The sequence below is a fragment of the Hippocampus comes genome, unplaced genomic scaffold (genome assembly GCF_001891065.2).
Source record: "Hippocampus comes isolate QL1 unplaced genomic scaffold, H_comes_QL1_v1.1 scaffold122, whole genome shotgun sequence".
Lineage (NCBI taxonomy): Eukaryota > Metazoa > Chordata > Actinopteri > Syngnathiformes > Syngnathidae > Hippocampus > Hippocampus comes.
In genome coordinates this window covers 4368975-4383181 of record NW_017842059.1, presented here as the reverse complement: position 1 = coordinate 4383181, position 14207 = coordinate 4368975, and the positions used below count along the sequence as shown (strand labels likewise).

Genomic DNA, 14207 nt, shown 5'->3' with positions numbered 1-14207 from the left:
GTCAGCAAAACACAAATAGGCTGAATAAATGTGTTGTTTTGCTCACATGACGCGTGATCTGAGACAGCGTGACAGTCAACGAATCAATGGCCAATGTGACATGCCACAATCATGTTGAAATGTGGAAACGTTTCTCGTGGCAAAATGACAGTGACATGAAAATTCATTTTTGTCGGGCTAATTGCAGATTGTATCTCTAATTTCGCTGTCCGGTAACTTTGTTGGCTTCCATGCTTAGCCTTTGTGTGTTCCCTATTGGTTTTAAAATAAATGTGAACGTAAATAAATGTGTTCAAGCAAGTTATACTTTGAGTCCATCTTTTCCATCGGGAAATTGTGACGAATGAAAATGCTTTGCAATGGTGCTTTTTTTTTTTTAAACACTAACATCCAAGCCTCGAAATTCCATTAGAAAAGTTAAACACGGCACAATGTGCACCTACCGTTTTGTCACATGAGACTTAAAGCCTTTTAATCAATGTGTGCAAACTTTGAGGTGTACAGCTACTGTATTTTCATGCCCTTAAGGCGCAATTAAAAGTCTTCAGTTTACTCCAAAATGAGCGGGGAGCCAAGTTCCAAAAATCTCTGAATGCTGCTGTGTAACTTCGATGAGGGGTCCGCTTGACACTGATGTTGTGTCGACATGCTGCTTATTTAGAGGAAAGGTGGACGTAACTGAGGACAGCATGCGGACATGAAAGGGGGAAAGATGGGCGTCACAATGAACGCTAAAGACACGCCCCCAGTCAGTGTATCTGGGGCCGGTATGTGCAGTGTGCAAAACAACATCCTGAGAATGGCACCTACGAAGAGACACGCTTGTGAAGCAAGCTATCAGTTACAGGGAGGTACCACGGGAATCAAGCAGCCGCGAGAGAATTCAAGATCAACCAACGTACGGGACTTGGTGCTTTTGTTTTAGAATACGGTGCCATCTATCCATCCAGGTAAGAACGACCATGGCGCAGCAACATCCGGCGGATTACCAGGAAAAGCTAGCCATGTTTCGCTTCTACTGCAGAAAAACGTGCAATGTTCTGCTCGTCTCACTTGGCTTCCAAAGATTCAATACAAAGGCAACTTAAATACATGTGGTAGGTTAAAATCTTTCTTTGATTTTGATGATAAAAATTGTACTGTCTCGGATGTTGATCCATTTTTCATAGTCTTGTTTTGTGAGCCCCTCCTTCCATGGTGGGAATGATGACTCACCGCTCTCGAGGAAGTGCGTTGCCTTGTCCAGAATCTCAGCAGTCAGTTGATCGGTGCTTTTCAAGTAGTTGAGAATGAAGATGTTGGGGGCAAAGAGCAACATGTTCTGCTCCCCGCAGCCATATGGCATCGCCAGGAGTTGGTCCAGGTTCTTAATGGCTTGGCCCATCAGGTCACCTTCAGCAGGAAAAAATAAATAATAATCTCATGAGGGACGGTTCTACGAAGAGAAGTTCTCGAGAAATACAATCCAAGAGCATAAACAACAGATTTTAAATGTTTATCTTTGGGGTTTTTTTTTTTGTTTTTTGTTTTTTTACCAAGAGCAGAGACAGCGGCTCTGGCAGATGCAGCAACAAACATTTCTGGCATCAGAAGAGAAATGTTCTTTTCCACTGGTTCCTCTGGCAACAAACAGTATGCAAAAAGAGTGAATGAATTAGTATTAGATTTTGTGTAATAGGACCTGAAAGAATCTATTTCCAACATGATAACTCAGACCGGTTACGATTTCCACTTTCAAAATACTGCATTTATGTGGGTGTTCTTTTTCTTTGTTCTGTGCATTATAAAAGAAAAATGTAAAGTCGAGTAAAACTCACTACATTTACAAGCATCCAATAACCCTTTCAAAACCCAAATATTTACATGACAATGTGGCTTGTGGAGGTGGATGCTTTGGCGTGGGAGGACGGTGGACGTCAAGCGCCGAAACCTAATTGTTGAAATGGAGCTGGGGGGGTGGGTGGTTGGGGGGTGGGGGGGATTCAATAGGAGCATTAAGGTTTCGCTTCTTAAAATCAAATGGGAATTGAGTCTTTTTCTTGAATGGAAGGATTCTCCTCATTCTTTCATTGGAAGAAATTATTGAATACCTCATTAATGACAACCAAAGTGACAAGTTCATCAGCGTTAAAACTTCAGAAATGAGCTTGCACACAAATGAAGGCAAATCAAATCATGAATAACTCAATTTTTTGGTATGACAGCAACAAATCAAGAATTCATCAATCAAACTCTCATGTGAGCAAAACAGAGAGCTTCAAATACTGTGTCCGGCAAGACTGTCCAAAGTTCTAGTTGCAAACCCGTACCTGCAGGACAAAGGAGCGCGTTGTGACTGACCGACTGGGGTGTTCCTTCGGCCTACAAGAGAAACCAACGTGGGAAATGTTCCACTCGGGTTAATTGCACGACACAACAAGCCAGAGCCCCCACCAATTCACATTCGACATGGCGTCGGGCTCTTCAAAAGGCCAAGCAACCTTCTGCGACCTTGATTGGCGTCCATCTGTGTTTAGTTCAATGAGACATTGCATTTCTACGGCCTCAAAGCAGATTCCAACCAAGGCCAACGGATTCAGAAAGAAAAGCTCACTCGACGGCTGCCAAGAGAGAATGTGATTTTCTCAGGCCCCTGTCAGTCACGTGCCCTTGCAATCGCCACCACTTCCACAATCACATCTGCTGACGTTCTGTCAGCGCAGTCGGATCTGGAGCATCTGACAGGGACTGACCTCAACCAGCAGACTGCGGACCATGGTGTCAATGCGGCCCACGTCAGGGACAGAAGCCACCTCATTGCCGCACAGCACGCTGGTCTTCACGGCCTCAGTGCTCACCTTCAGATCGATCTTGCCTGAGTGCAGACAAACAGTCCTATTTACAGATCGCGCAAAGGCATGCGTCTTCACTCAGACCTTCAACAAATATACCATCAACAGCTCATTTGTTTTTCGAGGTTACCCCCACACCCCACCACCCTCTCTGAATTTCGCTTTCTCGCCCAGATTTCAGTCTTCTTCACAGTCATTAATCCCCATTTGTTCCCTTCTAATACACACTCTCCCCATACCAAATGATCTCCCGCCCCCTCCCTGTTATTCACAGCCCAAAATTGTTCTCACTGAGGCCAAGTACAGATCAGCCCCTGAGGGAGAGGTTTCCAAGTATTTCATCAGTGATGCTACCTGACATGTTAGTACAAGTGATTGTCAGCGCGCCTCGAAGAGGAGATGGAGCAGCACGATTCGACACTTAGCAAAGCCTCGTTCGTCCTCGTCGCTGCTTGATGGAGGCGATTAAACCTCCTCCGCTTTGTACCATAATCCATCTCGTTTTTGTTTCACATTAGCCCTGTTCACACGGCAAGATTTACTCCGACGCTGCACCGAAGTATTTTGATGCGATATATTTTACACCGCAACAAATTTCGTGGAGCGTTCACACGTACAAGCCGCTGAGCGACGCTGCACCGACGTAGTGCCGAAGTAACTCCACTTGCGGTCACACGGGGCAGTATTTTGTTTCGCAGTAAAACATGCGCATGCGTAAAGAAAGAAGAAGGCGGGGAAAGGAAGTACCATTTCCCCTCCTTGGATTGTAACAAAAATGGCTTCTTCTCCGGAGAAATCAACGATGTGGTCGATTATCAGACGCCGCAGGAGAGCGAGAAAAGAAAGATTGCTGAAATACACAAGAGAACGAAAACAACGTATCCTTCGATTTCTTCAGCAACAAGTGGACGACTTCGTGGCGTAAGTACCCGTATGGACTCTTCCAGCGCGTAGCGAGGCCACTCCCCGGCAAGCGAGCATTTGCTCTGGAGCAAATTTACGCCAGTTGCGTTCACACGCGCACATTTGCTTCGGTGCTGCTTCGCAAACGAGCATTTGCTTCGGAGCAAATTTTTAAACCACCTCCCTGAGGTGGATCAAATTTAATGCGCACTAGGCTGTTGAGCGGCGCTACGTCGAAGTAAATTTGCACGTGTGAACGCTCCACTGGCGTAGAGTCGGTGCAGCGTCGGAGTAAATCTTGTCGTGTGAACGGGGCTATTGTCATTCCCTTTCAATTGAAGTTTTACATTTTTTCCCACTTATTTTTGTCTTACCTTGTCTGAACCTTTATATACTATCGACAGTGAATGGACGACGAGCACAGTTTTTTCAGTTTTTTTTTTTTTTCAGATGGATCAACTCAAGTTGAAACATTTACATTATTATGTGGAACAGATTTTCTTTTTTAATTAACCCAAAGATATGTGTTTTGAATTTAGTGATGTGTTTTTAAATGATTGTGATTATTTTTAGATTTACCTAAATAAATACCGATTTAAGCCATCTTTGTGTAATTTGGACTACCGTAATCAAAGTGCATGCTCGCTCCAATAACAGACTTTTTCTTACTTATACTGTAGTTTGGAGCCTGCCCACAGCTTGAGCTTCCCTCTCACATATCACATCCAATCCTTTTTTTTATTTTATATCCTTCCTTTTTTTTCATATTGCTATTCAGTTTTAAGAATATCAGATAATTGTGTGAGTACAGTGGTACCTCTACTTAAGAAATTAATTGATTCAGGAAGAAATTTCTTAACTCGAAAATTTTGTAAGTACAGACGCATTTTCCATGTAAATGCCATAATTCCTTTCAAGTCCCCGGAAATTCAGACATACATGTTTTCCGAAGCATAAAAATGCATCAAAATATGTAACAAATACAAATATTGCACAATAAATGAGAGTTGTGCATCATGTAAAAAACAAAGAATAGAGTCAAAAATAAAAATGATGGTCATTTAACTTTTAACTGCGTCCTCGTCGTTTTTTTGCCCTCTTTAGTTCATGTTCTCGCTCAGAAGTGGGTTTTGCCTGGCGTTTTGTAAAGAACTGATCCAAGGACGTTTGCTTTTGTCGGCTTGTTAAAATCCTTCGAAAATGTCCAAGGCAAACATCAGCATAGTGGGCGATCGCCGGACTGATTTGTTTGTGTGCGCCTCTTAGGTAGTTCCGCTGGTCTGGCACGGGAAATAGCCCAGGTGGTGATAATTGGCCGCGACTGGTCAAGGAGCGGCCAAGTGGGCGTGGTAAGAGAGAGGAAATGTTTGTTAGCCACCGGCCGCTCGTGCATGTGGTTGTGTGCTCTCTCGCCGTTACGACTTCGTGTTGTTGACTGGTTTTCCCCGCACCAAGTAGATTGTGACGACTGGTCACGTCGGACCCATTTTTAAAAAAATCTTTCTTGATCATTCCATCCGACGATTGAGGACAGAGCTGAACTCGTCGGATCGCAATTCCCTGTCACTGAGGACATCGTGGGAGGAAAGAACGCTGTCCTCACTGAGGACAGCGTGGGATTATTTTTTCCCTCTCGCACTCTCGAGTCGGGTTGGCTCCACAATTCCTGCTTCCCCCTCACAAGGTGGAAGCGGCCACTGCAAACAGACGGTAACCCGTGGAGTGGGGTGAGTACACCACTCCACTAGGATTTCGCTGGAGGACGCAATCTCCTAGCCACGGCCCGCTGGTGACATCACTGTAATATTTCGGTTTGTTTGTCTATGGCAGGGGTGGCCACCGCGAGTCGCATGCGGGTCTTTGGCTGGATCCATGCGGCTCCCGGGCTTTCACACAATTGTCGAAAAGTTCTTTGAATTGTCATTGCAAGAGTTTAGTACAGTACGTGTTGTGATGAGGCGACTTCTGTTTTTTTTTTTTTCTTGCGAACTACGGTCTCGTGGCCAAAACTATTCACGGCCTCAAAACGCCTCAGCGTCACAGTAATATTTATTAAAAAAAAGTCAGCGAGAGAGAAGCCCGGCCCGACCCGACCCAAAGCAATTATTGACATTTTAGGTCGGGTCTGGCTCGGGTTCGGGTTCGGGCTTTAGATCTTATCTCTAGTGTGTGTGTGTGTGTGTGTGTGTGTGTGTGTGTGTGGCTCTTTGCAGTAACACAGTAAAAAATTGGCTCTTAGTCTCTGACTGGTCGGCCACCCCTGGTCTATGGGGTTTACTTATCGGTGGGGTTTATTTTTCGGTCGTAGTTGATGTTTATTGCTTTCCTACGGGTTAATTCGCCGGTCGCGCATTCTAGTGGTCTAGAGCAGGGGTGGCGAACCCGTCAGAGACGAAGAGCCAATTTTTTTACTGTGTCACCGCAAAGAGTCACATCATACACATGGGCACAGATAAGATAAGATAAGATAAGATAAAATAAGATAAGATAAGATATCCTTTATTTGTCCCGCACTGGGGAAATTTACAGTCAGAGTTCAGAAAGGAAACAACTAGGTAGGAAGAGGGAAAAAAAAAACACGCTCGAACTATCCTCTTCTGAGGATAATTTAAGTCCAGGATAAAAAAAGACCCTAGCACATAAAATAAGCATATGACAGTTACAACAAGTCACAAGGCATAACATGTAATGAGGGGGCGGATGGATGGGAAGTGGGGAGATGGGGGGAACGCGACGCGGCCCGTCCGACCAGCTGCACGGTCCACCGAGCGCTCCGCAGATCATTCCACGTTGCGGGGGAAAAAACAGGAACGATGAAGGCGGTGATGATAAGGATGTGTATGCGCGTGTGATTGTCTGGTTGTGTGTGCGTAACAGGCCGCAACTGCTTCGTCAAGGTCTGCTCATGGAGACAGTCCCGGCTTATCAGTCCATGGCCGAGAAGGAGGGGGTGATGGTGGGGGCCCTAGCTTCCGTGCATACTTCCATCCAGGGGAAAGGATCCAAATAGCGTCGTTTGTTTTGGAGGGATGGCCGCCAACAATTTCAGGTGGCCTTGAGTCCGTGGCTGTATCCCTTCACTGGCGCCGGTCAGCCAAATCTGCAATTTCTTTCCAAAGCGCAGATTCAACTTCTCCAAGTTGATAACCATCATACGGAGACGCTCCAAAACTGCATCCATTTTGCGGTTGAGCTCAGTCATCGCTTGAGTCTGAGTGTTGTACATCCGCGCCGTGCCGTCCCAAAAAGACTGGCAGCTTCTTCACTTCCAATAAAGCCCCTCCCGTCGGTTGAATTTTACAATAGATCAGGAAACTGCTAACACCAAACAGCAGCATACCTGCTATCAGAAGGCTGATAATGTAGATGTCTTCCTCCTCCTCAATGGACAGTATTGACAGGCACACCATTCTCCGCTTCCTCCAGGGATCTAGGGTGTACCCGGCAGCAAATGTCCCGAGGGGCAAGCAGGCTCCCCACTGCCTGCTCTTCTCGTCGAGAAAATTTTGTCGATTGCATCAAGAGACCAGCCAACCAATTCCATGGTTTGTTTTTAGGATGAAAATACGGCGGAGGCTAGGAAAAGACAGCACAAGGACAGCACATAGACTGAGTGGCGAGCAAGGGGAGGGGGGGGAGGGACAGGAGCAGAGGAAAAAAGCGTCCACCTTCGTCGAGAGCCAAGCAGAAAAAAAACACAGGCCCATCATTTTCAACGATGAATATCGGCGCCTTAGTGGGACTTCTGGCATTCCTTCTCTTTAACAGTCCTCTTCAAATCTGGCTTGTATTCTGTTGTTGCCACTCGAAGCAATTCTTTCATGTGGGTGTCAGTCAGAACAGATCGATGCTTTGATTTCACGTTTCAGTGTAGTAAACACGGACTCGCAGATGTATGTTGACCCAAACATTGACGGTATCTCAAGCGCAGCCTTTCTGACATTGGGGTATTTTTCCATTGGCACACTTTTCCAGAATTCAATCGTCCCTTCCCTTAGAGCAGCTTTCAGTTGGTCCTCCTCACAAAGATCAATCATTTCCAACTCAGCCGCAGCCTCATCTGTGACTGGCGGGGCTTTCCAACAGTCGGTCTCCGCATTAAATGGGTCGACGAGGAGTGTAATCTGTTGCCTTTTCAGTTGTAGATCACGGAACCGGGTCACAAAGCTTTCGTGCAGCTTTTCAACCAGTGTTTCATATCTGGCTCTTTTCTTATTCAGGGCGGCGCTGGTGACTTGCCCGCTGGCTTTTAGCAAAGTGGGAAAATACGTTAAAGTTCCCTTTTGAATATGTACCTTGAACAGCTTCAGTTTGTTGACAAATGCAAAAACACTTTGCACCAGGTCAGGCAGCATTTTTAATTTACCCTGCAGGGTCAGTTTCAGTCTGTCCAAGTGACACAGTATGTCAACTAAAAAGGCCAGATTCATAATTCACTCGAGATCCGAGAGCTGGGGATAGTCCTTGTTCTTCTCTTCCATGAACAGTTTCATGGCATCCAAAAGCTTAAAGAAGCGAGAGTACCTTGCCTTTTGACAGCCACCTCACAGTGCAGTGCAACGGTAGGTCACCTGGAAGCTCTTGCTCCAACTCAGTGATGAGATTCCTGAATTGCCTGTGGTTAAATGCATGTATGCGGATGTAGCTGACGATTTCCATCACAGGCTTCATGACGTCTAAATTTAGCGATTTAGACACGAGTTGCTCCCTGTGTATGATGCAGTGGAAATTCCAAAACTCTGGAAATGTTTGGTCAGCTTTGCACAGCCCCACAAGCCCATTCACAGATCCGATCATGGCTAGCGCTCCATCTGTGGCTATTGCAGTTCGTTTCAGTATGGGCAAATTTGCTCACACAAATGTGGCCATCATGGCTTCTTTCACATCTATGCCACGGGTTCTATCTTTTAGTGGCACAATATCAAGGAGTTCTTCTTTGATCACACAATCGTTTGACACAGACCGTGCAAATATTGCCAATTGAGGCTTGTCTTGTATGTCACAACTCTCATCCAATGCGACACTAAAATACTCACATGTTTGAAGGTCAGAATGCAACTGTGATTCAATCGCCATGTTCATGTCTGATATTCTGCGTTCAACAGTGTGGCGGGACAGTTGGACATCTGATATCATTTTTTTTAGTTTGTCGTCTTCAGGATCCAAGATTTCAACAGCGTCGCTGAGACATTTTTTAATAAAGTCCCCTTCATTGTATGGCTTTTTAGCCCGCGCAATGTTGTAAGCCACTTGATATGATGCAAGCGTCAAGGCCTCTGAATGCTTTGTAATTTTTTTGAAAAACTGCACCTGCTTTTCTGCCTGACTTTTCAAAGTGTCCAACCTGTGCTTGCGAAGTTTAGTCCCTCTTGGAAATTCCTGGTCGATGATAGCATGGAGTGAGCGGAAGTAGCGCTGAAGATTTGAAGCTTTGAATTGTGCTAATGTCGACTGACATACAAGGCATCATGGCTTGCCATTGCGCTCAACAAAAAAAATATAAACTCTCCCACTCTGTTCAAAACGTCCTGTGTTCTTCTTCATATTTTCGTTTTGCTGTGCTTTTTTTCCCTGTGCCATTTTGAGAGCGAACGTGACACATTTGTTTACTTCTCAATGAAATGTCTAACGCACATGCGTGATTGATGTCAATCAAAAAGGTGTGCTGAGAAGCTGCCTCCCTGTAGCCTGGTGAGACCACACCTAATCTTCAGCGCGGTGCCCAACCATGCACACACGCGCATACGCACGCACGCCACGATGAGCAACAGCCGGAATGAAACCGAAACACACAGACACATAAATTCCCCTCCTCCATTTCCTCCTGCCACCCCTCGCGGTCGCTAGTCCACTGGCTCCTGGTCGATCGCGATCGACGTACTGGGCACGCCTGCCTTCAGAGATAATTCGCTGACTAGCTTAGCGCTTAGCGCCGTTGTTTGCGCATGAGCAGTGATGCAGTCATCTGATTGGTTGCCCTCTATGTCAATCAAGTAACAGGATTGATGCTAGGCTGACATCGTAAGTTCCGCTGTACTTAGCGCCGTTTGAATGCAGCGCCTCGACGGTGGCACTGCACTCGACGCTTATCATGTGAAAGCCCGGGAGCCGCATAGAACCAGCCAAAGAGCCGCATGCGGCTCGCGAGCCGTGGGTTGGCCACCGCAGGTCTAGAGTGTAAGCAGGAGAACTAAAACGCCGTGCACCATTGAACAGGCGTTACACTGGGGATTCACATTTACTTAAAACTATCTGGACACCTCATGGGCCAAGGGGCGAGTGACGAGGATGCTGCATAAACACATATCTGTCTATCTACATGCATAGGAACAGGTGTTCGAGGTCCCTCTTAGCCAATGGGATGCCAGGATGATGCTCGGTAATAGCCAATGGCAGAGCAGCTACAAGTATGTAGCGTTCATGAAATTCGAAGCTGCAATTAGCTCACCATACTGTATTTTTACCTTTCGTATCTTGAAATGTCTTTCGCAACAAGAGGGAATATTTTCTGGTTGAGGCATTTTGTAACTTGAATTTCATATATGATGGAGTCTTTTATGACCTAGTTCTTTGTGTGGTCTTTGCAACAAAAATATATACAGCAGAGTGTTAACTGAATTTCCACTTGATGGTTTAAAATTAATACTAGAATTTAAAAGAAAAAAAATTACCCGTAAATGCCAAAATATTCAATCAATATCCCAAATATTCAGTCAAGATGAAGAATGAAATAGTAGACTTTGAGTTCAAATAGCATTCTACCGAATGAATGATTCACTGAAGATCACAGTAGTCAAAGTGAAATGCAGAAGGCAAAACAAATAAATATCCTAGATATCTTTGTGTGAGTGATTTTGAGACAAATCTTTCCCCCTACTTACTGGTTGTTTTTTTCTGTTTCATGTAGATTTTCTGTACAACAAAGATGCAGTGATAATTTTACAGTTTGAGCCCTGTGAGTCCCAGGGACTCGCTGATCAGAAAAGTATGAGTCCCATGATGCATTTAGAGAGTCCCAAATTTCAAATTCTGAAATGGTCTACTTATTCAATTGCATATGATAATAACACAAACAACAACAATATAAATTGATAATAGGTTTATTTCTTATAAACAAATGCTGCAAAAATTTAAATAATTCAGGCATACAAGATTATCACAAAAAACTATCCAACTTTAGCTGCTTCCTCTGTGATATCTCCATAATAAACTTTCGCAATACTTGTTCACAACACTTGTTTTAACGTTACACAACTTGGCAATCGTCTGCTTTACACCAGGTGAAGGCCGATCTCGCCAATCTCGAAAACGGAAATCTCGTCACGTGATATTACTTAACGCGAGATCAAAACAACAATGGCGGCGATTATCAAAATGCGATCGTTGCTGGAAATAAAGATTTACCGTAGTTTTTTTTAGGGTGGGGGGAGGGGGGGTTGACTGAGAAATTTCTTTCTGTCCCAAAATTGCACATTATTTGGAACTGTGCGTCTGGCGGGAAAATTATGCATCTCGGACGCGGGACGCAGAGGTCACGAGATGGCTGAAGATGCACAAGGTAGTGCCACAGACTGTTCATATTTTCACAGATCATATTTACTGACTAACTAACCAGCAGTTAAATGTAACTGCTTTTCATGAATTGGTTTCATTTTCACAACCGATAACAGCAATCACTGCAAACTTTGACAGTCTGAGGAAAATTTGTATCGAAGTACTTAAAAACAACCAGAATACGTAGTCAATGCAATGCAATATATTTAAAATTGGAAAGACTTTTGTTTTTGCAGGCTGGTTTCACTGTGGGAATGCACAGAATAGAATTAATCAAATATGGGACTTCATCTTATTAGAAGCCATGAAGCCAGCTGATTCGATTCGGAAAATTATGGTATATTGGAAAAATACACTGAAACATCCTTGTTCAGTCTTAATTCCATATCATTTGAGTTGAAAACTGTTGGTACGGATCCACACAGCACGAGGTACCTCACTTATTGCTCCACTTTGACACATTCATTATGGCAGTGTCACTGAAGTACATTATGTCAAGGGGTGGTCAATGTATACCAGTGGCGAATGCTGGTCTGTCAAGGAGGGGAAGCTCAATTCCGGCCTACATCATAAAATGTGTCCGTTTATTTATACGTGAATTCTACTCTCCGTTCCTTTTCAAGAAAATGATCTGTGACCCTGTCATACCAACAAGGCGTCTTTTCCAGGGTCTTAACTGTGGTGATATAAGTCAGTCTGCGAACACAAGCAACTACAATAAAACACACCAGAAATAAAATATTAATCTATCGCTAGTCGTTTTCAACAAAGAGAGTGTCACTAAAATGATTACAAGAAGTCTCCAGTTCAACTCAGAACAGAATGAGAATTGAAAATGCTCCCACGGGTGCCTACACCAAAAGATCGGTGATTGGCTCATTTCGCTGTCAATGAAAAAGAGATTCAGCCTCAGACAGATCATCCAATCATCATGCAGAAAAGCTCAGCGTCCGGGCCAGCCGATACACGCCCACTGTACATAGACTCCCAGAGACGCTGAGCGTCGGGTGGGCGGGACAAAACCAGCATTTATCCATTGACTCGTCTTGCTTCAATGTATTGGGACAACCCACACTGAACTCTCTCGACGCCCAGCGTCCGCGCTGTAAACGCTCAGCGTTCACACAGTTTAAAGCACAGTAAAGCTGCGGGAATGAATGAGAAGAGAGTCGCGTTGTAACCAGTAATAAGAAGCTGATTCGGAACAAAAGTTGAGCGCGTTGTAGCGCATATTTAGTCAATAACATGTACACACAATTGTATGTACACACACATATATTTCATCACTTATCATGACATTTTAGAGAAAGCTGAGCTTCCCTTGCAGTCTGAGAGCAATTGCCTCTGATGTATACTTGATGTCTAAAGTCGGGACGCTCAAATCATTCTAAGTGAAAAAAAAATCCTCTGTCCACTGTGAATAAGAATGATGCTAACTAAAATAAACAAGTTCTCGCTTTTGGACACACTTGTTTTGCCTATGCTCACTTGTACCACTCAACCATGCAACTACACAAACAAATCACAACCGTAGCATTCGTGACACCTAAAGTGACACGGTAATTAGGCAATAGCAAACACCATTTTCAAAATAAAAGGGCCAAAAAAGGGCTGATTGTACTTATTATTTTGACTTTATATTGAGCTTGCAATGGCAGGTCACAGATCGTAAATGGGCCCAATGTGGCCCACAGGCCCGATACTGTCACGCCACACTTGATTGGCACATTCCCGAAAAATAAAAGCGGTCAATATCAGTAGTATTTGATGTAGCCTCCTGAAGTGTAAAGTCTAAAGCCTTACTTTGAAGATGCTGAAAACATCATCTTTATGAGTGGATCGTCGTAAATAAAATGAGAACTCGTGTCGTCCATTTTCATCCACCACAATCTCAGGTATGGGCCCAGGAAAGCAAGGATATGGCTCATAGTCTTCAATCTCGTCCGAGTATCCCGACAGCTTCTGCAGAGGCAGCTGATTGTACACCTACACAGAGTTCACAACACAATATTATCAAAACTCTGCAGCAAAAGAGTGGAGTCGTATTCAGATAAAAAATGAAATACATTTTAACATTTCCGAGCAAGCGGGACAGAAAACGGATGAATGAATGACTACAAAATACTAATAAACTACCTGTTTAAATGGCATTTTGTGTGGACAGAGATTTGTTTAGATTCCTTGATGACTATACGATACAGGGGAAGCAAGTGTTGGTTTACGACAACATTCCATTACTACAGCGGTGATGTAACTTGAATGTGGTGTACATCAGTCCATTGTTTTATGGACAATGTGAGCAAGCCAGAGCAACCATGGGAGCCAAGAGACACATTACCCACCATGGAAAAGACGGTTGGAGGCCAAGATCAAGGCGGCTCGGAAAGATGTGAGTCAATTGACGGAGGCCCAGAGAGGTGTGATGAAAAGGCCGATACCTGAGAGGCACATCCAGATGACCATACCTGAAGCACTCGAAATGGCCAAACAAAGGCTCCAAGCCTTGTCCAGTCGCCTAAAGAGGTACACGAAAGAGAATGAGGCCAGACGAATAAACAGGCTGTTCGCAACACAACCTGCGAAAGTGTACGCTCAGTGGCAGGGTCCTAACAGCAGAGCTGACCCACCAAGACTGGAAACTGAAAGGTACTGGAAAGGCATATGGGAGAAGGAGGTTGCACATAACAGCAGTGCACAATGGCTGGTGACCCTGAGAGAGGAGCACAGCAACCTCCCTGAACAGAACCCAGTTACCATAACAGTGGCAGACATACAGGAAAGAGTCTCAGATATGAAGAACTGGACAGCACCAGGCCCGGACATGGTCCACACCTACTGGCTAAAGAAACTCACAGCAATCCATGAGCGCCTAGCAACACAAATGAACCAGTTGCTGAAGGATGGGACTCACCCAGGATG

General features: G+C 44.6%; 1 protein-coding gene across 1 annotated transcript in view; it reads right to left on the bottom strand.

Annotated features, from left to right (window-relative positions):
- The window catches only part of LOC109510722 (alpha-2-macroglobulin-like protein 1), a 96102-nt gene that overhangs the window by 27158 nt on the left and 54737 nt on the right, over positions 1 to 14207 (bottom strand). Inside the window, exons 20-22 of the mRNA XM_019861238.1 lie at positions 2310 to 2361; positions 1536 to 1619; positions 1216 to 1392 (exon numbers count right to left, since the gene is read on the bottom strand). Coding sequence (XP_019716797.1) covers positions 1216 to 1392; positions 1536 to 1619; positions 2310 to 2361 — 313 coding nt within the window. The remainder of the gene's footprint in view (positions 1 to 1215; positions 1393 to 1535; positions 1620 to 2309; positions 2362 to 14207) is intronic.